Raw genomic sequence first — 27,793 nt, forward strand, 5'->3', positions numbered from 1 at the left:
GAGGGCACAGTGAAAGAGCAAACACGGCCGGGTGAATCTTTAACAAATTTATTTGTTCATCTTCACAGAACACTCAGATGACCAGTCAGTCAGTCGGTCGTTAAGTCAGGGTACAAACCTTTACTCCGTGACAAGGGCGTCGAAACGAGAAACAATAATATACATTTATAAATAAAATTAAAAAAAAAAAAAAAAAGCAGGTTACAGTGGGGTTTTTCCTAGAGACTAGAAGGAGCAAACATAAGGCATTCATTTATAAACATCAGTATGGCTGCCTTTCAGATGAAATAAAAAAAAAAGGATATCTAACAAGAATATTCATCTTTACCCAGTCTCATGCAGGAAGGCTGTGGGGAAACAATACATTGGCCCGTTGTACATTCATTCATAGTATTGGTTAAAGTTCTGACACGATGGTATGTTATGGAAATACATTAGTGACACAGTGTAATGGATTTTTTTTTTTTTTTTTTTGAGGACTGCATACAGCAAAAAAAAAAAACGTGGAACATTTAGTCGGTATTTCTTAAAATCTGGGACAAGTGATCACGAATGATCAATAATTTAATCGACTTGTTATATTTTGTCTTTGATCCGAGACACTCGTTCCGTCCGCAGCTCATTCAAGAGCTCTTCAAAACACACTTGGTGCTTAAGGAGGAAAAAAAAAAAAGAAAAAAAAGGATATAATCCATGAATTAGGGAGCGGAAGGAAACGCAGGTGAACGTGACCGTTCAAAAACACACGAACTCCTGGCGAAAATCTTCACCTTGACGCACTGTTTGCGTCAACACGTTGTCTTTGAATGAGAGCTCAGGACAAATGATTGTATCAAGAAACTGAAGAGACCAACTTTTTAGCATTTGTCTGCGAACGAGAGGCAAGAACCATTTTCAGTGTGACCTCACTCGGTAGAAAAGCAGATTACTGTAGTTAACCTGTAATAAGCAGATGTGTAATAACGAGCCACTGGATAATTAAAAGGGAAAAACATATATCAAAGCCTCAATCTTAGCGAAGTAAAAAAAAAACTAGTGCAACTGTCTGGAACCAGGCAAACTTCATCAAGCTGGAAGCAGATTTTGAGGGCGCTGATGGAAATCTGTGATTACTTGATGCCGTTACATTCTGTGAGACACTTTGCCATAGCTGTCGCATGATTTCAGAAACTCGGACGCAACTTTAATCCTTCATTAGTTCAAGTCGTCGCGTCTCGGCTGTGAAATGTAGGGCTGCGGATCAGTAACAGTCACTACGGATAAACGGCTCAGCACATGTACACAATCCCTCTTTCTCACTCATCGACACACACATGAAACACAACCGTGGGTCTGATTCATGACACTTCAAGTAAAATATGAAAAAGAAAGCTTCCTTTCTTTCATGTTTCCTTACGAACAATGAAAAAAAAACTCCTTTTTTTGTCTTCTGATTTTCTGGCACAAACCAGCCAGCGGGAAAACATTTACAAAACATTTAAAGACACCATCACCTCAAAGTGTCATCACACACACACACACACACACACACACACACACACACACACACACACACACACACACAGACAGACACGTGTACATACATACATGGTGTTTTTCATTGGGGCCCGCCAATGAAGCTCTGCAACCCGTACAGAAAGACTGATTAATGCATACGGGCACGCAAACACAAACACGCGTCGTTTACAGGAGGATACATGGGAAAGAAAGAACAGTCACAGCTCTACAGTTTGTCACACATGAGGCCTAACATTAAAAAAAAAAAAAAAAAAAAAGGCAACTGTACAGGGACCCTGCTTAATAATGCTGCTTCAAAAATGTACGTCATACATACAGGTTTATGCTTGATTGAGAGACATGCATACTAGGCTAACCTTCTTCTTTACAGAGTCCTTGTGGACAAAAAGGCATTGAGAGCTAGAATTACTATTAAGTGCATACCCTGACCTTTTTTTACTCATTTATTTATTTTTAAACCACAGACTGTATAAATATGGAAGGCGTGTCCTCACTTCCTTGCATTGGCCAACTAACGCAACATCTTGCAGCTTTGGAGCCGGAGTCTGGGCAGCACGGTCAGCTCCACCAGACACGAGGAAATGTTGGATTATACACTGTAGCTATTTATTTATTTATTTAAAAAAAAAAAATGTTTTTACAACTCTCACGGTCCCATGGGAGCGCTTTACGGAGCGGTTGGCACGGCAACTGGTGGTCGCCATTATGGCACATCCTGTTTCTATAGCGTCGACACTTGAACATGCATCAACATTATATAAACAGCTTAAAATGACTGAAACCGTCCTTGAAAAAAAAATTAGTTTAAGCCATCCGCTAACATTATGATTTATACTGCAGCCAGACACCAGGGGGAGCTCTACTTGCTTTTGGCTTCATTTCTAAGAAGCAGTTCCGCCGTCCATCTTTACACAGCCCATGTTTTTAACTGATATGCTTTACTGCATGACGCCACTCCGGCGGTTCGCGTTCACAGGCGTCAGTGATTTGGCACGTTCAGAAAAACCAAAGGTATAGCTGCAGACAACAATACTGTGTGTACGTGTGTGTGCGTGTGTGTGCGTGTGTGTGTGTTTTAGTGGCACTGCATCTGACTGTAGAGAAAAAAAACCTGCCGGTGGCAAAAGCGAAACAAAACACGAAAAGAGGAGCGCATGTAGGTTCAGCAAATAAATACATCCCAGCTGTTGACTCTGCAGTTATCACATAACGTGCGACACGTCCGAACAAACCACAACTTTGGCTTTTTCGTAAAATCAGCAGTTTAACTGGCAAAGTGCAAACTTTTTTTTTTTTTTTTCCTTTTACTACCAACACCATCACCCACGCACGCACGCACAACTCGAGTACTCTAGGGTCACGATAACAATAACGCAGACGCATGCAAATGACCGCGTGGGGCTCGCAAAGCTTCTCCAAAGCCACCGTTTCTTGCGAAATCTGACATTTTCTCCTCAGAAAAGTGCACCAAGTTAAAGGTTCTCAAGTCAACTGATGGAGCCGGTAAATGTCCCACAGGAAGATGAGATTCTGCCTTTGTCACCAAAGACATTAGACACTCATCTTAAAAGACACGGTGAACATTTTCAAACCGTAATCGTGTTTTAACTACTTGATATTTAGCAAATTTGCACCTTTCACCTTCCAAATATTTCTTATGATCCACGTTGTAGTAGACACAGAGTAATAATTAATCATATGAAATGTGTCAATTAGACCCTGACTGACTGTCCCAGTGGGCCTACACGTCTAAATGGTGTTTAAAATTAATTTGACTGAACAACAACTGAGAAGGACGTGCACATCTTTTCACAGCTCCATTTAGCTTCATATTTGAGCATTTTATCCGAGTTGGAATTGCGATTTCACCTCCACATTGTCCACGAGTCAAGACATTTAAAGACATCAACCTAACAGGACCACAAAGAAAAAAAAAAAAAAAAAAAGGTCTTTTAATTTAATGGTGCTGTCATGGCTTGTTTACTAGAACTTGCTTAGGCAGAGTTTGTGAGGCTTAACAGTGCGCAGTGTTGTGGAGTGTTTGTGCTGTGACGCCAAGGCATTTTATCAAGAGGAAGACGTGACATTCCCCCGGGTCTCTGCTCGCCAACAAAACAGACAGCCAGAGACTTTTTTTTATATATATATATATATATATAGGTCCCGTTATTCATAAAATGTGAGACTGACACTTTCATTCTTTCCGTTTTGCATTCCCCAACAAGTTTCTCCGAGCAGGGCCGCAAACGAGCCACAAAGAAACAAACTGAGCAACTGATAAGAGCAAATTACATGTTTAAGTTAAATAGGCAAAAAAAAAAAAAAAAGAAGAAGAAGGAATCAGCAGTCTGAATTATTTGTGAGTATAAGGAAAACTTTACAGTGGGGACAGTGGGGAGAACCTGGGTGAGGAGTCAGAAGAAGCGGAAAACTGGTAACAAATATATAAAAGTCAATTTACACAAACAATAGCAGGTTTCTGAGGAGCCGAGTGAGGGGGCTTTTTTTTTTTTTTTTGAAACTCAAAAAGAAACTAGACACATAAATAAATTAAAAAAAGTCATAATAAATCTGTATATTAGTTATTTCTAAGTGCTGTTTTTTTTTTTTTTTGTTTGTTTTTTTGATGGAGAGGCATCATCACCCTGAAGTTTCTGCACGAGTTCAGAGCTGCACCAGCAACAAACGTTCCCGAGGATGGAGGGCTGGTTGGACAGGGGCTGTGGGAGACGAGCCTTTTTTTTGAACTTTCAAATCTCCAACGCAAAGAGCAAGTACGTAGGAAAGTGGACGTCAAATCATCTCAGAAGGGCAACTTCGCCATGAAGATGGTGGAAGACATCATAGAAGCTCCCGTTCACTAGTAATCCTGTACAACAAATAAGAGTAAAACTTGAATGATGTAAAATAATTTACAGTTTCTTGTGCCCACCATCTTCTTAGTAGTGATACGTTTTAAAAAAAAAAAAAAAAAAAAAAAAAGTTTTGCAAGTAACTCCTTTTTGGGTGAGGGGGTGGGGGGGGTTGCGACAGTGCGGTACTGATACAGCAGAAGTGCAGGAAGTTGAACTTACTTTGTGGCTACTACATACAAACCTTGGCAGATAAAGCTTGTTCAATTTGTGTTTTTCCTCTATGAGCAGCAGAGTCATTGGTTAAGACTTCCCTGGTTGTTCTTATTGGAGCAAGAGAAGACAAAAAAAAAAAAGTGGAAGCATAGTAGCCAGCGATATGAGCATGAGCCAGGTAGGACACATGTATGAGGGAAATGTGCTCCCATGTAGACCATGAAAGAAGCCGAAAAAACACTGATAATATCGCGGGGTGGTGGGGGGGGCAGGAACCTCGTTTAAATAAAGAAAAAAAAATCGTGTTTCGGCCGCAGACTTCCATCCTCTGTGAGATATTTGTGGTGTCTGCTGTGAGGGAGGTGTAATTCCTTGAAAGACTGCTGTGTTGGCTGACGTACATACTCCACGGCGGGATGGAGAGGGTGGGTCGTTCAGTTTAGTGCATGCTGTCTAATCGTGTGGAATATCCAGTCCATCTTGGTGGTCCACCCTCCATGGTGAGCGTCGTTCATCTGTTTCATGAAGTAGTCCAAAGCCTCCTGCACCAGTGCGTGAGTTTACAACGACAAATATGAGATATTTTAATATATATAATGAGAGTAGATAGATATATAAAAAAATAAAATAAAAAGCCCACTTACCTGCTCACTTTTCTCCAGGCCCAGCGTCTTTCTGATGTAGGCAATGTCGTCAAATGACTGCAGCTCAGGCATGCCAGAGCCCAGCATCATGGAGAACAGGTTGATGAAGAGGTTGGCGTGCTGCCGGATGGCCAGGTAAGCTTTGTAGCACATCTCCTGGAACCTGGAGCCGGACAAACAAAGACTTGCTGGATGAAGAAATCATGAACAGGAAAATGAAGCATCCTCGATATCTGATGTTGGATAGCGGCGCCCACCCAGACCAGCTGTTTCATTTCCAGTCCGTCATCTGAACCAGACGCACTCACACTACTACCGTCAGGTCCGATTCATAGTCACTGCCAGCGATGTAAGCATGTACGAGTGACATATGTTCACCGTGTAAACAGTGGACGCAAAATGCACAAGCCATAAGTGAGATGTGACACACTGCCCACACACCAGGGGGGAGTCATTTATTGAGATATTATTATCTCAATGAACAACTCTGACGTGAAGTCGCAAAAATGTCAAAAAATATCAACTGAGGAGGAGTGCATTATTTAAATGTGTCATCTTGATTTATTTAAAGCTGTTTTTAGTTTCGTCTTTGTTTATTTACATATGATAAAGGGATAGAGATAAGTTTTACTTCCTACTCATTTTCAGACACTAAACTTTTAAAGTTATTTCTGTTATGTTGGAAATAAATAAATTCAAATTCAATTAAATTGTTGCTCAATCCGGGAAAACACGGGAATGTTTTTGCTGGGCTCGAGTCTTTTTCTTTTAATCAAGTTTATTTTCATTAGTATAATTGTGCTTGCACGTCTTCTAAGGGTCAGCTTTAAAAGAAACTGGAGAAAGTGTGGCACAAACTCTACACAATTTGATCCTTTGTCATCCTTTAACCCCAGTTTAAGACAGAAGAGGGAAAGTGCTGCAGTACCTCTCAAACTCTTTGGTCTTGGTGCACTCCTGTGATCCCTTGCTGATGACGATGAGGAAGTCTTGTGTCAGTACAAAGGGCACACGCTCCCTCTTGTAGCCAAATTTCTTCTTCTTGTGATCCAGGAAATGTCCAAAATCTATGTGAAACAACTAAAAGAGAGCAGAACAAAGGAGAGTAGAGGAAGTTCAGTTACTCTCTAAAGCTCCACTGAAGTCAAATCTATATACTCTATACACAGAAGAAAACACAGGGCACTGGCACAAACCTCACAAATATCAAGGTATTTGACAAAGATTAGCAAAACCACTTTGTTTCCAGGCTTATATACTGCGTTTTCTATTAACCAGAAAATAATAAAAATTAGTTAGGTGAATCATTATAAGGAAAACACTGAAACCAAACCAAAATAAAACAGGCTGGATGATAATAATGTATTTGTTCCATTCAACAAAGAAATACAATTTTATTTCTGTTAGTGAAATAGAAACACAAAAACGCAGATGATTTGGGGATAAATTGAAAAGCAAAAGCTTAATCACTTCTTCTGATTATTGGGGTATTTGGGGACAACAGAAAGTGGACGTTTGTCCACATTTTGACGTGCGTACAAGTTACCTGCCCGTCGTCTTTGACCATGATGTTGCTGTTGTGCCTGTCTCCTATCCCCAGGATAAATGTAGCTACACAGTAGCCAGCACAGGACCTCGTGAACAGATCTACAGCCAAGTCATACCTGCATAAACACAAACAAAGTCACAAATAAGCACATACACCAGAAAAATTACAGGCCGCAAAAAGTGTAGAAAGAAGCAGTTAATTAAAAAAAAATTAAGATCCCACAGAGATAATGTGGAGAACTCACATCTCGCCTTTGTTCTTGTCCTTGAGCCACTGATGCAGAGTGTTTGAGTTGAACTGCAGGGCTCCTTTCAAACCTCCTTTGCACTGAATCTGCATGATGGTGTGGGAACTGCGGACCACCTCAATGAGACCCACACAGTCTCCTAACGACAGGCAGCCATAGGGCAACATCCTGGAGACACGCACAGAGCAGGGTTTCTTAAGTCTGCAGCCAAAAAAAGCCTGAGAGGATACAGAAACTGAAGCACAGAGAAGACTCAGAGGAATGAGGAACAGCAGTACCGTAGATCCAGGCCCTGATTCTGCCAAATATTCTCCATGATTTTAATGATCTGCAACGTCAGCATGTCTTGCCGCAAGTCTACAAAAACAAAAAAAAGAAAAAAAGAAAAAAACACACAGGCATGGGAGGCAGTTAATTACATCCTGGGATTTAACAAAACCTGTACACACTGTAAGGATGAGGTGATCTAATTAGAATAGGAAAACAAGCTTGCCAAGAAGCTTTTCAGCCCAATAAACAGCCCCTGAGTCAATATTTAGAGCAGGGAATTGTCACATTACAGCACAATTTAGCTGAAGCGAACAGCTCTTCCTGTGCAAACTGAGCTGAAGCTTTCAGAGCTTCTTCTGTAATGTGAATTAAGAGGCAACTAAATATACATTGAATGTGATATTTTCTTCTCATTACAGCTTTATGGCTCAAACATCAGCAGTCGAGGCACAATTTGCTGGGTAACGACACATTTATGTTAAATTCAGTTTATTATTTTGTTTATTAAACAGGCCGTGTGTTACCGTCTCCATTTTTGAAGATGATCTCATTGTTCTGAAACAACAACTCCGACATGATGTCAGGATTCTCCCAGTTCAGCCACAACGGCCTCTTTGCCGACGACATGATCCTGCATTCATCCAACCTGTGGACGCATTAAAATTGGTTCTAGTTATTAAATAATCCAAAATTCTTCGCATTTACGCACATCCGCACCCACGATTATTCGATTATATTCCGACCTCAAGTTTCCCAGCTGATGTGCAGGGTTGAGAGGAGAAGTGAAGTTCTGCAGAGCATCCATGTAGTCCGGTCTCTTCATCTGGTCCACGAGAAACCGCATTTGGACCTACGCACAGAAGAGACACACACACACACACACATGCAACCGGATTAATACAAATCTTCACAAAATTGAACTTTTTTGAACTTAAAAACTGTCAGATTTTTTATTTTCTGTTTCTAAAAACAAAAAGTAAAAGCTACGGTGACAAAGTTATTTCCCTTGTGGATCATTAAAGTCTGTCTAAGTTGAAGTCTAAGACAGAAACAACTCAAAAAAACGCCCATTTTTTTCATATTGTGCGGCAGGAAGTTGTTATTTTCAGAGTAAGAGCACCCATGAGGACCGGGCTGTGTAACAGAAGTTGATGGACATGGATCAGTAAGTTGTTTTTCAAAACAATAAAAGACTCTCAGGGAAGATGACGTGATTGCAGAAAAACCAAGCTCTATATTTGTGCTAAAAACTAAAAATAACTACATATAAGCAGGGAATAGTCGGCTACCAGCTCACATTACTCTGATGCGCGTCCAGATATTTCTGCAGAGGACAAGCCTTGTTTTGCCACATCAAAAATTACATCAGAGTTCGGTTCCCAAGACATTTTATCGTGGGCTACGGAAACCACATAGAAGTCATGTATTTGCTCTTGCCCTAAACACAGTACCGTCCTCATTCGTGCTCTTACTTTTTATTTTGGGTTTTTAGAAGCAGAAAATGAAAATCAACCAGTTTTCATAGTTTTGTTTATCCCTTCTCTACCCTGACGAAGACAAAATGCCTTGAATTAGCATTTTAATTTCTGAATTTTAAAATAAAAAAAATCAAATAAATGCTCATGTTTTGTTGGTTAATGTCCTTTTCTGAACGGAAAATCCAATGACCGATCAGGAATTGAGATGTTGTTTGCAAAATGAGATCTTCCACACAAAAAACAGGTTGTTTGTCAGGTTACTTTAATATAAAGATTTAATTAGAATGTTTATGCATGGTGTCAGTCGTGGAGAAACTTTTTGTACTAGCTTTAGTTAATTAACTAGAGGAACCACTGACGAATCTTGGCTTTTGTGGTAAAAGCAGCACCTATACAGTAAGCGTGATTAACAACAGATAATGTCACAAGCAGACCTGTTTGATGGGGAAAACTCAAGTGTTCCAGTAATCTATGGCTCATTAATACAACTGTACCTTTCCTAATATAGGTCTTAAAACCCATAAAGTTCAATGAACTCATAAAAACCCATGTGTGTTTGTTTGTGTTGCAGCCTCCTCACCTTCTGCGTCTCATCCTTCTTCTCCTGTTTAAGGATGTCAGTGAGGTTGATGAGCTTCTCCATGGCCTCCACCTGTCGGCTCAGGTGCTTCAGGTACATGCCACAGGCTCTGCAGTAAGCCTCCAAGAGCAGCCCGAACCTCTGGCTCACGGTTTTGTTGTGCATTTCCGATCTGCGAAGCCACAAACCCCGTTAGATGAGACAGCAGCTCGAGGGAGGAGAGATGAGTTGTTAGTTTTTAGCCCTCTGGAATGACACTGAGCGAAGACGGCACATTGAACGGTGACTCACTTCAGATGCCAGAAGAAGAAATGTCCTATCCTTTGATTGGTCAGAGCCTTTTTGAGGAGGAAGCGGACCAGGGGATTGTCAAGATACTGCTCGTATTTTAATACCTAGAACAGTGGGAGTAGGAGAGAGGAGAGAAAGAACAAGATTCCTCAGAGATCAGTCATTTCTGATGCTGTGATGTCTCAAAACCATGTACACACAAAAAAAACCTGAGGCATGACAACCCTGAGAGTCTTCAAGAAAGACAAAGACGCCAAACTAAAGATGCTTTCCGACAGATATAAGAAAGTACGTTAAAGGCTGAAGAGATGCACGCTATAGTCCACACGTGGATACCTTAAGAGATCCATCAGACGTACCTGCACCAGCTGGATGAGGTACTGGGACAGCTTATCGTCAGTCAGGTATTTGTCAAGGCAGCGGACAGCAAAGTGCCTGACCATGGGGTCCGGATAGTTACAGTCCAGCAGCTCCATGGCCTGCTCAGGACGGATCGATGGCCATTCTTTCAACAGACAGTACATCTGGGAATCACACAAACCAAGAACTGTGGGTGACTTTTTACCGAGAGGAGACAAACAGATGAGCATCAGCACATCCATGACTCATCATATGTAGGAATATTTATGCAACAAGCAAGTATGAAATGGCCTGAAGTCAGGGTAAATAAATAAGAAAAATGTAATTTATGGCATTTGGGTAAGTATTTGTGTATCATGTATATAAATTATGGAATTAATCATTTGTTTTCATTAATCTGAATATACATGCTGTTATGACACTAAATAATTTCCAGAAGATTATAGCTGGGTGATGTAGCTCATACAAAAGACCAAACCCAGATAAATTATTGCAAGTTGCACATGAATCAAACATCAGTGATCATCTGTGTAGCCTACTGTGCGCTCTAACACAAACATTCGATCCATTTATTTCTTACAATCCTAATTTTATGTTTTGGAAAATTCAACAGTGGTAAAAAAAGAAAGAAAAAAAGCCAGACCTGAACATTTACAAACTCAAATTCCACAGTTTTACCTGTGCTACTTCATCTCTGGAGTTCCACTTGACAGCGAGAAGGATCTTGGGGAGGATTTCAGGGATGTTCATGCAGTAGTGCCTTGTAGAAAACAAACAAAAAAAAAATTAAATTCATTCCGTCATAACCAAAGACCAAATTTAATATTTACATAGAGGTTTATATGAGAAATCTATTCCATGCCGTGTAGCTCTGTGAGAGTTTTACGGTAAATATGCGTAGTGTCATTTCCAGGTAGGAAGGTCACCTGTGTCTCCAGAGAAAGTCTTTCTCCTGCTCAGTGATTTCTGACAGGGGGTCCCTGTTACTCAGCTGCCTCAGCTGCTCCGTGTCGCTCTCCGTCAGCGCGTGATCTCTGGCCACGCGTTTGCTCTGAAACACGGCAGAAGTCAAACCGCACCGTTACATAACCAACACTAAACATCTGCAGTGGGTCCGCCATTATCGAGCTGCAATGCTGCAGACAAAATTGTAGCGGAATCACAACATCAACAAACATGAGTCATCACAGAGAGGGTCAGAAGCAACTAACAATGAACTTATTAAAAGCAGACAAAAAGCCTCTTTTACCGCCTCTAAATGAACTGCAAATGTGGATCTATGCTTGCAAAACAACACAATTCAACAACGCAGTTCATTACGTACACAGGTGAAAACAAATGCAGCCTAATGCAACTGTCTGGCACTAAATCCCTCTTCATGAAATTCAACATTATCATCATTTTAGAGTTGCTGTTAGAGTGTTTCTGTGATTTAGCAAGCTATGCTAAATATGGGATTGTCAAAATAACAGACACATGCATTGGTACAACACAACACACTTCAGAAATACTACACACACAGAGATGAATCAACAGTTGAATAAACCAATGCAGGATACTATAACCTTCACAAAGCTGGGATTTAGTCCAGGACACTAGAATGCATTTTTAATTTCTCTGGTGTACCTAATGAACTGGCAAACAGACCAACAGTGAAATATTTCCTCTACAGACCAAGATGAAATCATTCATTTTACGGCTCTGGCCCATAGGAACCTCTGCAGTATTTTCCTCCTTTAAAGTTATTTTATCTCTTGTGCCATCACGATTAAAAAAACAGTCATTTAGATTTTAACTATGCCCGGTATCCAATCACATCATTTTCTGATCAGGATCAAACCCGACATTATTATCACTGCGCCACGTTGTACAAGATGGTAACTGACATTTCACACACTAATCACACGACAAGACAAAACAAAGCATGTGCCACATAAACACATCAGACGTCATTGTCCTCATGGCACACATCATGTAGAAATCTGATAAGACGGAGCATCAACTGCCCCGTCATGAATAACTGAAGACAGTAACGTACACCGACACTACCGAGTTACGCAAAAAAAAAAAAAAAAAAAAAAATTGATGGGTTAGTTAGGGATAGTTTGAGTCAGTGGTGAGTTTACAGTTAATTTTAGGTCTTTATAGAAATTAACCAGAGCAATAAATTTTGAGCTTTACTCATAGTTAAATATTTGAAATATCACAAGTAAATTGGAAACAACGTCATCATTCAGAGAAATTGGGAAAGTGTCTCTGTTGAGTACTCAAGAAAATTATGGAAGTCTCTGGGCATTTATGAACTCAATCAATAGTCTCGATTTGACAAGTCTGACTAAAGTTTGACTGAAGCAGTGAGAACACAGTGCAGTCATTTGGCAAAAGCTGTGTACTTGACGCCGGCCACGTAATGCATTCTGGGACAGCACACAAGCTACGTCCCAATGGGACGGCCTGATGACGTCTCACGAGTCAACAAGAAGAAAAGTTCAGATACTGAGAAAAACCCTCTGTGTCTCAGTGACGTGAAGGTGATTGAAGAATTAGCAGAAAAGAGCCAAAAGGGCACAAACTACTTGGGCCTAATATGTGTTCTAACTGTTCAGCTACCACTTTCACAAAGCACAAACACTATTATATAACATTATATACACTATTATATAATACAGATGACTCAGTGACCCCTAACTATAATTACATGCGACAGCTCGTCTTGGACAGCGCACACCTGCCGCTGTGCTTCCGCTGCAACAACAGAGAAGATGTGAACAGTGTGAGACGATGTGTTGAGCTATTCATGACATGTGCGTTAAATGTGAGGATTGCCCGACTCGTACTACGTCCTGTGGTGATAATATCATCTCATTATCATCTCAGCTAATTTAGCAGACCGTCTCATTAAGAAGAACGCCTGGAGAAGCAAACACGTGAGGACAAATTCAAATACAATATCTAAACTTTCCTCATCTTGTCAAACTATTATATAAAATTTGCTTTTAAAAGCAACAATTAAAATACTGTTGCTTATTCTCAAGGTTGTAACTGATTTATTTGTCTTAGTTGCATGATTTCCGGCACTGCCTTTTTCACTCACGCGATCCTATATGTGCAAGCTTCCTGCACATTTTTAACAGCTGTGTGACTTATATTACCTGTCCCGAGAGGTTGTAGTTAAACCCCAGTTCTCTTGAGATGGTCCAGTTTGCATGATCTTCCACTGCATTCATATCTGGGTATTTGACAGGACTACTAAAATGGTCAAACTCCAGCTCCAGGCACGGCGTTTCCTGGACAACACAGGTTTAAAAGAAGCACGGTCACACTGTGGAAACTACAGGATCTTATGAAAAAAACAAACAAACTCTCAATGAAATATGAAACTCTATTTTTGCATATACGAGATGCTGATTACCTTATTGGGGTTAGAGCCGGTGACTCCGATTGGGTTGAGGAGGTCTTCAAGGCCGTGAGGGACGGGCCAGAGATTCAGAGCCATCTTGTTTGCAACCAGCGTGTGGGTGTAATCAAACAAGTTGATGTTGCCCCAGGCCAGAGGGCAGTGCTCCTGGGAAACGAAACGGACAAACAGAAAATAAGATTTTATTATTTTTTGTTCGTTTAATTGTACTTGACATTTGTAGATACATTTTGCTTTACATAGGGGAGGTATTACACAAGTCTTTCTTGGCTTCCATCTCTCCTGTACAACAATTAACCTTATTTATTTATTTATTTATCATTTTTAATGTTTTCTATCCTTAATGTGCAAATAAACTAAATCAAATCAATTTTCCTTAGAGAGACTTTTAACAAAAACATAGTCTGGGAAGTCGAGTTTCTTTAGGTTACTGACACCTACAGATGTAACTCAAACATCAGATAAAAAAATTAATGGAATAATTTCACAAACAAGGTCACCAAAGAGAACTAAACAGAATTTTTCTCTTTTTAAATACCGAACATACTCCACTAAGTCCTAAAACTGATAATTCACAGCTCATACTACAGAAACTCTGTATGGTCGTATTCATTGCAGTGGTTTGTTGATTAGTGTACACATGGGATTTTGCAGTATCATTAGAAGTTTTATTGTTCTTAATATTTTCAATGGCATTTAAGCAGCAGTTTTAATTAATGTTAAAGGCCTTCATGTCAGTTTCCAGCCTTTAAAGATACGTGTGTGAATGTGGCAGCTTCTTTAATTCTGTTGTTGATTCTTGATCCTCAGTTAAAAAAAACTTAACTCTACTATTTCCATCAAAGCTTTTATCTCACACACGATCACAAATGCTAGACAACCGTTTAGACAACACCTTAATCTTCTGAGCGCGTTCTCACTACGGGCAGCGACGGAACGAGGTGACAAATGCCAGGACAGCGGCGGATAGATTTACATGCAGACAGCCAGTCGAAATGCTCCTATTTATAGTAAGTGCTGGAACAAAGGGCTGATGTTAAAAAAAAAAAAAGAAGTGTTTATCTTTAATTCAGCTGGGGCATGAAAGAGCATCCGCTAACCTGACCTTAGCCGAGCGTGGCCGTGGCAGGAGACAGGGCTCACCCCGGGTGTCTGTTACAATATCCATGTCTGCTATTCACACACTCAAACACACACCTGTCCCTTCCAGCTTTCCACTATAAAAATTTATTATGTTACCATTTGGTTTGTCGATGGAAAAAAAAATATTTTTTCTCATCGCGTCATTTCATTTTACAGTTTAATTTCTTTAGCCAACGGCTTTTAATTTAGCTATATCTGATTTTATTTCCTTTTGCTGCTGTCAGTTTTTTAATTTAAATACTCCAATGCGAGTTTAAAATAGAACAACTCGCCTCTCTCGCAGCACGCCCTCAATGTGAGCGGCACAAGCACGGGAATTTTCTACCGTGCATGGAAAAGTATCTCCGCTGATTGTGTTTCTGTCGAGGTGTTCTGCCACCCCGGTGCCCATGGCTGATTAGTAATTAAACAGAGCCAAAGATGATACCACAGCTTCCATTCTCCTCAGACACATATACCGGGTCGGGCTGACACACCAGGTAGAGCACAGCCTCACCCATACATACGTAAGTCCCTGCAGGATGCGTGAGCATTGTTCTAACAAAGGTCATCTGCTATTCTTAGATCATGATCAGGAGCTATATCACCATCTGCCTATTAAAATGTAGCATCGCTGGGGTTAGTGATAAGTTTTGGTCTATGTTTTAAATAATTTGGACCCTTCACAAATAGTTTTTTTTCCACCTAATCTTCAAAAAAAAAAAAAAAAGATATTCAAATCTGCCACTATTGAGTCATGTCCGTCATTGGGTTACATCTCACCTCCTTGGCTCCCTTTCGGCCCTTAACAGAGCAGATGGAGAGGCAGAGTCTGGCAGCACGGGGGATGTCTGGGATGTACATATCATAGGTGAGCCACTCATTCCACCTGTAGTGAGTATGACAACGAGACACCAAGAAAGTCTTAAAATAAATCACCAAAGACTGAAAGCCATAAGATAAATCTAATGCTCACAAACACTGCAACTTTATAGACGGTATGCATCAATGTAGCGGTAAATACAGCGAGACTGGGCAAAATGTGGATTATCAGATCAAATTACGGACAATTGCACTTGACAACTAGTGTGGATTTGGAAAAGTGGATTAGCCTCAGTTTTAGTTAATTTAAGTTAGTTCTAGATCATTTCAGTTATGATAAATGTAGCTAAATAAAAGATGCTAATGCTAAGAGCTTTACTGAGAAGTAACATTAGCCATACAATACTGTAGTGTCCAACCGGATGTTAAAAGGACAAGGAGCGATCGAAAATATTACGTTTATTGTTTTATTATTTATTGTTCGAAATAAAATAGTTCCTGTCGACCGTAACTACGCCAAAACAACAACATCGACAAACTTATCTGACAGCCCTCCAGGATGTAACTGGTAACCAGGATGTAAGGTGTGACTTCATCAGAAAATACAGCATAAATTAATGTTATCTGATACTAAACGTGAACCACAACTGCAGGTTTCAGTGCCTGGATTCCAGTTGTTACTTCCTAAAGCATTTACTTCTCTGTTCTTTGCGAGTAGGAAGTATCAGTTAAAATAAATCTCTGATTGCTTTCCCATTCTCTTTGGTCCAGTCAATCGCACAACAGCTCTTCCCATTTTTTTCAAATTAATTTTTACAGTTTAGACGCTATTAAAGCCTATGATTCAAACTAATGTTGCTAATCTGTATGTCACTTTTTGCCACTCGGTGGCCGTAACCATGGAGACTTCGCTTGCTGTCACGTCACGTGCATGCCCTCTATACACAACATTCAGCAAAACAACTTTCAGACATCCCCAATACTTTTTATTATCTTATTATAAGTTTATTCCCCTAAGCACTGGCGCAGGTTTTCTGTCCTCCAGCATAAGTGTGGCGAGACACAAGTTTAGCGGTAACACAATACTTCAGTTTAGTGTTACAATCGAGCAGCTAAACTGTTAACTTACTCCCCCGCCTCCAACTTCTCTAGGTGAATTAGCGGTGCAGACTGTCTGCAGGACTAATAACGCGAAAGTGAATTAAGTGTAAGTTATTTTTCCTGACTAATGATCCGTTACCTGGGATTAGAGCAGGGCACTCTCTGTGTGTTGACATTGTCACACATCTGTTCACCTCCATGGTAAATACCTGTCCTCACGTATATCTGAAAGCACAGAGAATGAGGAAGATAAATGAAAGAATAATAAAAGAAACAATAATACGATGTAACATAATATAAACATTTTTTTCAGCTGTCCTTAGAAGTGCCAACCTGATTCTTCACTACTCTTAAGTGGTGTAAGATTCATTTGATTGCAGACACCAAACAAACACGAGCTACCAGACCTCCTTTCCTTTTGTAAAGGTCTTTGTTCACATGAAGCCTCGACAATGACTGTTTGTTTTAACAGGATGTCAGGAAGTTGGACATTAGAACACGGTGAATAACTGGGAAAACAGAAGACGGATGCTGCCAAAAAACAAGCCTCGTTGTCGTGTAACATACATTTAAAGAGATTTCTATTATCTACAATACAATAAAAATAATAGAAAATCACACTTGTTGTTATTCTCCTACCACCCATATCAGCATCATACGACTGATGAGCAGTGGAGGATTTGTTATTTAATGTGACTGACCGACACAGACACGAGTATGTTCCCATCTTGTCTTGTCCCCACCTTGTCAATGTCTCGTATATTGACGTTAACATAGGTGGCACACAGGATGCGTATTCTCAGAGTCCCGTTGATGGTCCACAGCGACTTGGCAGCCGCCTCGCCGTTCATGTACGACGTTGCGGTGGAGATGCGTCGGGAGTAGGATGGCATGACGAAGTTATCTGTAGGCAACTGGGTGTACAGGCTGTCCTTAGCCATTAGCATCAGGTTAGGCATCCTGCTCAGCATGATGCAACTACGGATATACTAGAGGGAGAGACGAGACACAGAGACGGACGGTCAGCTGAAAGCCGGCACAGAGGCTGCTAGTGTTACACCATGTCCAAGTGTAACCAGTGACGTCAACTGGTAACTTATAAGGAGCTGCTGAGTCACTGAAGAGGAAGCACAGATGTGTGTGGTCATTTCTTTTTCTTTTTCTTTTTTTTTACATAGACTTTCTGGTGCCAATTCATGTTAACACCTCACCTTCGCAATATATAGACTAAAACATAGACTGATAGGTTTCTGAAGAGAAAGGTCGTTAACCCTTCGACTTCCACACTAAGAAATATGATTAATCACGAACAAATATCGTTAATTATTAATCTATATCAATAGTGTGCACTGCAAACTGAGTATTTTGACATATCATCATTAAAATGTTCACACAATTGTACAGATTCATACAATATAAATACTGAAGCTATACTGTGTATTTTCGAGCTATGGTCATCTGTTCAAAAGCACCGTAGCTCAAAAAGTATAAAAAGTATAAAAGCCGCAGCTTAGATATTTGTATATATATAATGTGTTCACACAAGGGCAAATTTGTGTATGTTACAAAGTGGTTAGATACAGGTACAAAATGAGAAACTAAGCATTTTATTGACTACTACTACAAAAAACAAAACAAAAAAAACAAAAACGTTTAACTGTGCGGTTTCAGTGCCAGTCAAAGGATTAAAACCCATTCAGGAAAAACAAACCAAAAAGGGAAGTGAGTAAATGATTGCACGGCAGCGGCACATAGTTCTGGGCAATACACAACAATGCATCAGTAGCTGCGTGTTTTGCGATTGAACTGTAACTACCATAAAGTGTTGTGATATCCCATAATTCCCGTCACGCGAGACTTCACTTTGAGGAAGATGGAACTGGTCACATGACCTCCTCCTTATTATTATCAATATTATTAACAGAAACACAGTAGTTGATTAATTACACTGAGGAAATGTCTCTCTGACGTTTCCTCTATTTCTTAAGGCTAATTTTAAGAGCTACTATGAATAGTTAGCATCTTACCTACATATTTTTATTGTATATTAGACACATGTTTTAAAATGCTAGCTGCCAGTGCTGCATTAACAGATTCAACCAATCAGCAAAGACGTACGTCAAGGTTAATCTTGTGTTGTGAGAATACAGATCACATATAGAGAAGGCAATAACCTAGTTTCAGAACTCAGACAGGGGACTACTTCCTCCAACAATTACATCAAGTATAAAAACTGTTTTTTTCTTTTTGCAGCCTGAAAGAACCACAAGTCAATTTTACTTTTGCCTGAATCAATCAGGCATTGAATCAACCTGAAGCAACCATTATATTGCAGCAAGACTGGCTATTAGATTTTTACAAATTTAACATATTTTCAGTTAACTGGAGAAGCCCTGGATAACATATTAAATGTACATCATAGGTCTTCAACAGGGGGTCACAAAATATTTGGTTGATTAGACATTTTTTATACCCTATATGCTTTAATTTTCCCCCACAAATTTAAATTTCTTTTAATACACGTTAAAGTAAAGGGATAAATGGATCTTTGAAATAAAAAAAAATCATATTTGAACCTGTGTATTATTTGAATAGCTTAATACTGACAGCAAAATGATGATAACAATAGAACTAGGCAGAGTTTAATATAGAAGACATAAAGTACGTAGGGGTGTATACACTGTGTATTGTATTTACCCACATGTCTCTTACCTTATACTGGCTGATGGGGTACTTTTCCAGCAGGTACTCATCACAGCCACAGACTTTGAGGATGTATTTACCCTGATATTCCTGAACGCACATCTTTAGCTGCTCTGGAGACAGCAGCATGCTGCGTGTCTTCTTACGGATGGCCTCTGCAATCACCTTTAGGACGTGATACATGCAGACACTTTACATTAGGGTTGGGCAGGGCTGTATTTTTTTTTTTTTTTTACTGCACTGAATTGAATTATAGAGTGGCTTCCGCTTTCATACACTCAGCGCAGTGTTTTCAATTCAAATGCACGGCATAAAAGAGATGATGAATAATTTCATATTCAGCCCACCTGTTCAGGCACACAGTCATGGTTGATCTTCAGTGTATACTTTTGTTTGTCATTGTTCGGAGAAACAATGACCCATATTACAACAATAATCTGACCTACATAAAAGACAAAAAAACAGACACAGAGTTGAGAAAATAAATTCAATAACATTTTTTTTTTTTTTTTGCCAAAGCAGCAACACAGTAACTGACATTAATTATTTTGAGGTCTGAGGCTATTGAAGCGAATACTGTGGCTTCTTACTGTTGTTCTAAGACAATAGCATCCCACTAAAAGCACTTCAAATCAATACATTGATTTCCACACTCATAACAATAGATGAGCTGCTATAGCTATAGCAATTAAGGATGACAGGAGACTACTATGCTCACGTACTCGCAACCGTTTTCAAGCAACAATAATTTTTTTTTTATCAAAGAAACAACAATAAAAGATAAATCCGTTAAAATAAACATTAAGTCTGACTGAATTTTGCCTCGTAGGCCGCCTACCTTTGTCCAGTTTGCTGTAGATGTGTTTGGGGAGTTCTTGTGTCGATTCTACGTTGGGTGGGTAAACGTACAGAGCTCGACTGTGTGGCCCGCTGGCATCTCTCAGCTCCACAGAGTCTTTACAGACGTTCAGGATGTTTCTCCTGAAGTCCTGAACCTCGGGGTCCTTCACAAGGTCAAACTCACACACAGGCATACCAATGGCAAAACCTGGGAGACAAAAAAAACAAAGAGAGACGGCTTGACCACTAGATAATTTGAAAATGTTTTACTTGGTGCATTTTCTAAAAAAAAACAGTAGAATTTAGTGTATGTGCAATTTTTTTTCCTCTTTCCATATTTAAACCGATCATAAACGAGCCACTAGGATAATCTATAATGTGACTCTTCATGAACACACTAATCAATTATTCATACAGTGCAAAACTATTAAATTTACTGATCTCGTTGAGCACAAAACAATGTTCAAAAAACCAAAAAACATATAGACAATGTTTTCTTAAAGGAGCTGCTAATAATTTAATGAGACAACTAAAGAGCTTCTGTATCTCCATCTGTGGAGTTAAACTATATAACAACTTAGATATTAAAATCTAAAGTCATAACATAAGACAGTTTAAAAATAAATAAAAGGACGTAACCCTCACAAAATACATTCATAAACTATTTCACGTAAGGAGATTATTATGTAACTATGTAACCACACAATGTATTCGTATTTATATCTATTTATATACAACACTGTACATAAAGAAATTATATGTAATATACATAGTATCCATATTTATTTATTTATAAACTATTTCACATAATGAGATTATTATATAGATTTGTAACATAAACTGTATTTGTATCTATATCCATTTACAATATTGCACATAAAGAAATTTCATGCAGTTCTGTAATATACATAGTATCTATATTTACAATATTTATATACAATTATTAGTATTTGTATAACTATATTCACTATTCAAATTTGTATACTATCTTTTCTTCTTTTTTATCTATTCATTTATTTACTTTGTTTTCATCAGAGCCCATATTTAGAATTTGTCATCTGTCCGTAACCACATATATTTCTTTAAATACACAGACCAGACCAGAACGCAGACCCCTGGAGGAAAAGAACCTCTCACCAATCTCTCTGTTGAGGATCTTTTCCTCTCTGTTGCCAACTGGTTCAATGACCTTGAGGAAAGGCTGAAAGAGTCGGAGGTCGCACAGCCTCCGAGTCTCATCAAAGAACTCCTCCCGCTCTGCTTCCTGCAGGAGCGGAAAAAACAAGCTGTGTTCAGTACTCCACTTTGTTTCTTTTTTTATTAAAGCCAGTGATGTATTGCTGTAGGAGTTGACAGGACTGCAGGTGTAGAACACATGTTTTGGGAAATGGAGAAAGCATGTTGTGTTTTGAAGCATTTCTAAAGCTAAAATGTTGTTGTTTTTTAAAAAAAATATATTTTTAGAACATGTCTGTCCCCCTTGACAATCAGCTGACTGTGGTCATTCCATCAATAAATGTCAAATGTCAAATGTCAGACTTTCATTTGGCTTACTATGCTCACAACCGCTTTGAACGATATTAAATAGGCACTACAGTCTGTTGCTGTTTATGGATGTGTGTCTTTTATTTTTCTTTTTTTTTTCTTTTATTAAGTGTCTCAATCACATACATGCACTTGAAAAAAAATTAAATAACTGCCTTAATCCAACTCTAACTCGACAACTCAAGCACATGTAAGTGCATTACTACGATTAAGACACCCAGGTAATGGGATTGGAAATCGATTTTCACTGGCATGTATACGCCTTAATCGGAGTCTAACTAGACAACGCGTGTGCAACTACTGCGCTGGTGTATAACCCCAGAACAAAAACATCCGCATTCAGAAAGTTGAATTCTGAGCATAGCAAAGAGGAATTTCTGTCACCAGTTGGGGCAGATAATAAAGCTTTATCTTCCATCTGCCCATTATGCTCACTCTGCTTACCTGATATGCAAACGGGGAGTGCTGGAAGAGTTCTCACCTGTGTAACACTGACAAAGATGTAGGATGTCTCCTCTTGCAAGAGATGATGGAGAGGATATTTTCTGGCCTCCTTGAACAGTTCATGTTTGATGGTGATGAGCGTGGCCTCTCGGAGACACTCCAGGGTCAGAATCATCCCGTTAGGCAGCAGACAGTCCACCAGGATCCTGCAGACACGCCCATCACAGTTACGAAGATACGAAGTAATCATATAATCGGTGGTAATTACAGAAATAATAACAGAATTTGTATCCACTGTGATGTGTTATACCTAGGAGGCATCAAGTGGATGCCCCATAGCTCCCCTGAGGATGGCCTGGGAGGCATTTTCCTCTCTGTCCCCCAGCTCAGTCACACGGTTCAGCTGCAGAGCACAACCTGAAAGACAAAACTACTTAGAAGCAAGTTCTGAGCATCAAAGTTGACAACTTATACAACTTATGTTCAGTCAATATTGTTTACTTGATGGCCCTGTTTAGAATAACTAGTACCTATGAAACTATCGCTCGCTGTTTAAGTCCCACTTTAAAAACTCAATTAAGCTATTGATTTTATTTCCCCATCATCTCATCATCTGCCAAAGTTTTAAACGTTTTTAAAATCCTGTCCTGTCACTTTTGAAATGGTTGCCGGTAGCACTACCACATACCTACTCGCCAAGAGGTTCAGGCTCGGCTGCACTCGCTCCATTAATTAAAAAGCATGTTCAATCAACCACACATGAGCAGGACTAAAACGAGTTCAGGGACTGTCTGCAGACTACTAATGGCATGTGTGAATCTGACATAGTTCGACAGCCTTCGTCATTCAAGAGAATATCACTAAAAGTCTGTGAGTTAAGCCCATTCGTTTGACTGTTTTTAGATAGAGATTTAATTTATGTTTTATTGCATTATATTACTAGAGAGACCCACTTTAAAGGATTAATTACAAAGAAACATAAGCCACATCTTATATATATATTAGCAAAATTACAGCAATGTGAAGAGGCAGTTGTACACGTCTATGCTGTTTATGCATTAATGTTAAACTGAAACGATAATAACGACTTTATCTTAGCAGTCCTGTCACACCAGTTCCCCACTGGTCTCTTGTCAGACAATAAATCTGAACCAGACAATCATGTCCGTTTGGTTAAGTCAAGACAAGAGACACTCGGCACAATCGTGAGAGAAACGTAGCCTTTGTAGGGTTGACAGACAAAAGGATATATTATTTCCAAGGGTAAGTATGAGCTCTTTCGACATCTGATAATGACGCATCTTTCGGTTCAAACACAATTCATTCTGAATGAATGGCAATCTGGATAATCTGGAAGTCCTGTCCAAAAAGGGCAAAGAGCACCTAAGTGGTACTATAACGTTAAGATAAAAAAAGACCTTCAACACGGTTAACATTAACAATGCTCCATGTCTCTTATACCTCGTCCACAAACAGGTTCAACAAATCCAAACCAATCCCTACTAAAAGATTAGAAAGTGCTATAACGACCGCAAAGCAACCACACCAAAGCCACTTAGACCTCCATTCAACCCCGGACAATCAGGGGAAGATTGACCCTGGTCTGGTTTCAGACCAGAGGATCTCTGCTCCGCTTTCAGCAATTTAAAAAGAGTAAAGTGGAACTAAATGGCAATTCAGCCCTGTTAAGAGCTAAGAAAAGCAAGGTCTGACCTCACGCTGACCGGTCCATTTAGATCAGTCAAACGCACACAGAGTTCGTTGGACATCGCCGTGTCCTTCAAGAAGTGAATCCAAAAGTGATAACTTTATACAAAAGGTCTTCACCAGACTGTCATTAACTAATATATCAGTGGAGCTGTTCAGCGTATAAGGAAGGCAATTAAATGTGTTCAGACTGAACAGCAAGACACCAATATACTGTAAAATAATAAGAGAACTGGAACAAGACAAAGATCTTTAAAAAAAAATAAAGTGTTTAACTACATATTGTTATAAAAAGAACATTGATATACACTGATCAGGCATAACATTATGACCGGAAAAGTAAATAACATTAACCATCTTGTAACAATTCAATGTTCTGCTGGGAAACTTGACATGTACCACCCACCTAGACCAGACCAGGGACACCCCCCACTACCCCCACAGCAATGACTCCTCGATGGCAGCAGCCATCCTCAGCAGGATGCAAACACAAAAACAGTTTAGAAACAACTCAAAGACACAGAAAGACAAAAACATGAAAGAAGAGCATAAGGTGTTGTATCTGTCCTCCAAATTCACTAGATCTGAAGCTGATCGAGTATCTGTGGGATGATGAGACCCCTCCCCTCAACCCATATGAACCTAATGCCCCCACTAACATCATCCTGTTGCCAGACACCACAGGACACCCTCAGAAGACACATGTCCATTCTCTGGTGAGTCACAACTGTTTTGGAGGCACAGGGGAGATCTAGACAATATAAGGAAGGTGGTCATAATGTTATGCCATCAACCCGGACAGGATTGTGAAAACTTCACTGCTTCTTGTTTTGTTCTAGTGTCTGATCTGCTGACTTTATTCCAAAGTTTAGGTATTCTTAAGATGAGTACAAAATGCTCCACTTCATGTGTTTCTAGGAAAATCAGTCAAGGAAAATAGCTACTATTTCTTTTTTCTTTTTTACCAGTTAACATTGGCTGTTTCAACCTTTGGCCATGGAGTGCCTGGAAATGAAGGGTCTTCTGGGACAACCAGTTTAGACATACGGCTGAGGTCCAGCACTCATAAATACAAAAACAACACAGTCACAGTGACTCAACAGCAGATTGAGACACAGTGATGTTTGTGTAGGTTCTTAGAAATATTACAACACTGTTCCATTAAATGTCTGCCAATCAATGACCACTCATAAATCATAAATGAAAAAAAGACTCAAAAATGACTCAAATGCTCATTAAACTACTCTTCTGTAACACTTAAATGAAAGGACCAAGGACGTCTTCGTGTGTTTGAACAATATTTAATCTAAAGTAGGTGTGGTGGATGGATTTTCTTCCTTTGTGAAAAAAATGTTATTAATAATAAGTACACAATAGTCCAGAAGGTAGAAGCAGTTCATTCAGTTAAGGAAACACTTAAATGTAATGCAGCCTTTCAGAACACGAAAGAACAAACACTCAGGGTTTATCAATACAATAATCTGAACCCCAAGTGACGTTTTATCTAATTTAACAACACCAATATTGCTTTCACATTGCCCCGCTCTGTCTAAGAGGTATGCAACAACACCGCTCCCTGTGTTCAGATGGATGGATCAGATGGAGTGGTTAAGGCCCCTGGCTGGATGCCCTCCTGTGCCAGACTTTGAAAATTTATTTGGGGGTTGTCCTAGCTGGGAGAACTCCACGGGGCATATCTGTGACAAGGCGGTCGTTTTAAATCTTTTTGGACTGTTTTAGCCTCTAAATCACATCGCTGCAAATCATGTTTTTGTTTTTCAAGTGGTCTAGTGTTGTGCTCACCGACAACTGGGGGGGAAAAAACAACTTTCTAGCTATGACTAAGAAAGAAGACATGACGAGAAGATGAAACTGAAAGACAAGTGGCAACGATTCAAATACATGAAACCCCTTAAATTTGTTTTAAAACTCGAATTAAATAATGTGGAGACGCTGGGAAACCCAGTGATAGGTAGTACTACGTTTTGTTAGTAAGTGCTACAAAGGTCAGGTTAAACTGCACACAGTATAAAATGCAACACTGAGAAAAAGAAAGTGGAAAGGGAGGAAACCATCCAATTCCATTTACAAAGATGGCTACTACTGAATGTGTTCAAAAACAAGCTAAATCAGAAACCCCTGAGTTGGAACAAACCACCCATTGAGCAGTTCTGCGATCTGTGACCCTGATCAGGATGCAGCTAAGCACTTTAGGACAAAAGAGGAAGCTTCCTCACAACACAGGATGTGGGGAGTGGGGAAACATTGGCCGAGGCACAAGCTTGCCTTGAATACAGACATACAGCTCTCCACAATAGTTGGGTGGGATCACCATGGCAGGTTGGCAAACTTAAACAATCCCTCAGTCTTTCCAAGACGGCTTCATATATTTGTGTCATTTCTAATTGCACCGACGTTGCAACAACGCCGCGATGCGAAACCGTGGTTGTTTTTCCGTCATATACGAGTCCACGAAATTGGCAATTTCAACTGCAGATATATGTAAAAATTTGCTTGACAGTCAACAGAAGACAAAGACTGAGAGGGATGGTCATGTGAAACATACCAAACAGAGACGCCCTCCTATTTAGATGATGGGACAGCTCCACCCTTCATGTTTCAATCCATCTTCACGCTGTCACTGAACTATTTGTTGGGAGGAAATTAAAACACAAACAACACCACAGTCAGGCAGAGAAGCTCGTTCAGTGACAGGCTGCTGTCTCTGTCCCTGCTCCATGGACAGGTTGAGGAGGAGGACGTTTGTCCCTCAGGCCATAAGACTCTACAACAACTCCCTGTGAGGAACCAACCGGACTGTGATTATAAATATATATAAATATATATATAGTATATTATTATTATTATTATGCACCCTTCCCCCCAGACACACACACACAAACACACAAGCCTGCTGACAACTAAAAACAGATTATCAGTCCTCTGCAGGAAGACAATCACACACTCATAACATTTCATAGATTAGGATTTGCACTAAGCTGCACTTTATGTACACAATTACATTATTTACATTTTTTCTCCGTGCATATTTTTGGACGTTTTTAAATGTCTTTGTGTTATATATGTGCGTTTTAAGCCGGCAAAAATTTTATTATGTTGTGTTTCGTTATCTATCAATAAATATGGTATCTATCTATTATCTATAAATAAAATATCTATCTATAAACAAAGTGTCAAACTACCCATCTATCTGTCAATTTATAAATAAAGCATCTACCCACACATAGCATCTATCCATATATAAATAAAGTATCTATCCATCTATAAATAAAGTATGAATCCACATATAAATAAAGTATCTATCAGTCTGCATCAGTAGCACGGTGGCTAGCAGCAGGTTAGCTATTTGGGAATGACAGCTCAAGAGATATGACAACGGCACAACCCGGATCCATAAATAAAACAATAAAACAATATAAATAATCAGTTAACAGCCGCTCTGGCCACACATCCCCTTTCATGCTACAAACAAATACATATCTCTTGACTAATGTAGGACACCAGTTTTGTTAGCTCTGTTGTTCACTAGCTATCAGCTAACGCTCTCCCTCACATCCTCTCAGTGGAAAAAAAAACACATTCGTAAAATTCAAAATGTCTCATAAAATGTACACATGTAGCTCGGCTGGGTCAACAACCTACCATTCAGGACGGGCGTCAACAAAAAGCAAAAAGGCGTTTCAGCACTTAAAAGGATCTCCTCGGCTAATGACACTTGGCTAGCCCAGCCCTCCGGGTTCCCAGCGGCCGGCCCCTGGCTCCCGGCGCCGGGCGAAGAGAGCTGTGCGTCGGACTCCTTGCGCAGCCAGCACCGGTAATAATAAATCCTCCCCTGGTGCTACCGTTCAGGTGTCCAGCTACGGGGACTGAAGACAGAGCCGCATGTCCAGTGACAGAGACCCCACCTGAGGATGTTGGGAGCTGTCTGGTCGACTGAATAAATAAGTTGTCTTGCTGCGACAAAGCGGCCACGCTGTCCGTCTGGGGCCCTCCTCCTCCCTTCCTCTCCCACACACACTCAAACACAAAAACACACACAGCGAGAGTGAAACTTGCGTGGGATAA

The 27,793-nt window shown here is 39.8% G+C and overlaps 1 protein-coding gene across 2 annotated transcripts; it reads right to left on the reverse strand.

The window, feature by feature from the left end:
* Positions 1-32: 32 nt before the first annotated feature.
* LOC125009384 (phosphatidylinositol 4,5-bisphosphate 3-kinase catalytic subunit alpha isoform-like) lies at positions 33-27,784 on the reverse strand. 2 transcript variants are annotated; one of them, XM_047587301.1, is made up of 26 exons: positions 27,371-27,784; positions 26,274-26,353; positions 22,311-22,417; positions 22,038-22,206; positions 21,149-21,275; positions 20,010-20,219; positions 19,519-19,613; positions 19,181-19,336; positions 17,212-17,457; positions 16,608-16,693; positions 15,329-15,434; positions 13,418-13,570; positions 13,158-13,292; positions 10,932-11,056; positions 10,684-10,765; positions 10,005-10,169; positions 9,646-9,749; positions 9,355-9,526; positions 8,040-8,146; positions 7,821-7,942; positions 7,305-7,383; positions 7,024-7,194; positions 6,777-6,894; positions 6,159-6,310; positions 5,231-5,393; positions 33-5,128 (listed from the first exon to the last, which is right to left on the reverse strand). In XM_047587301.1, the coding sequence occupies exons 3-26, from the start codon at positions 22,364-22,366 to the stop codon at positions 5,021-5,023; spliced, it is 3,207 nt and encodes a 1,068-aa protein (XP_047443257.1). In that variant the 5' UTR covers positions 22,367-22,417; positions 26,274-26,353; positions 27,371-27,784; the 3' UTR covers positions 33-5,020. The 2 variants fall into 2 exon arrangements, with proteins under 2 accessions (XP_047443257.1, XP_047443258.1); XM_047587302.1 differs by lacking the exon at positions 26,274-26,353.
* Positions 27,785-27,793: the final 9 nt, after the last annotated feature.

Source organism: Mugil cephalus, chromosome 6, assembly GCF_022458985.1.
Source record: "Mugil cephalus isolate CIBA_MC_2020 chromosome 6, CIBA_Mcephalus_1.1, whole genome shotgun sequence".
Taxonomy (NCBI): Eukaryota; Metazoa; Chordata; class Actinopteri; order Mugiliformes; family Mugilidae; genus Mugil; species Mugil cephalus.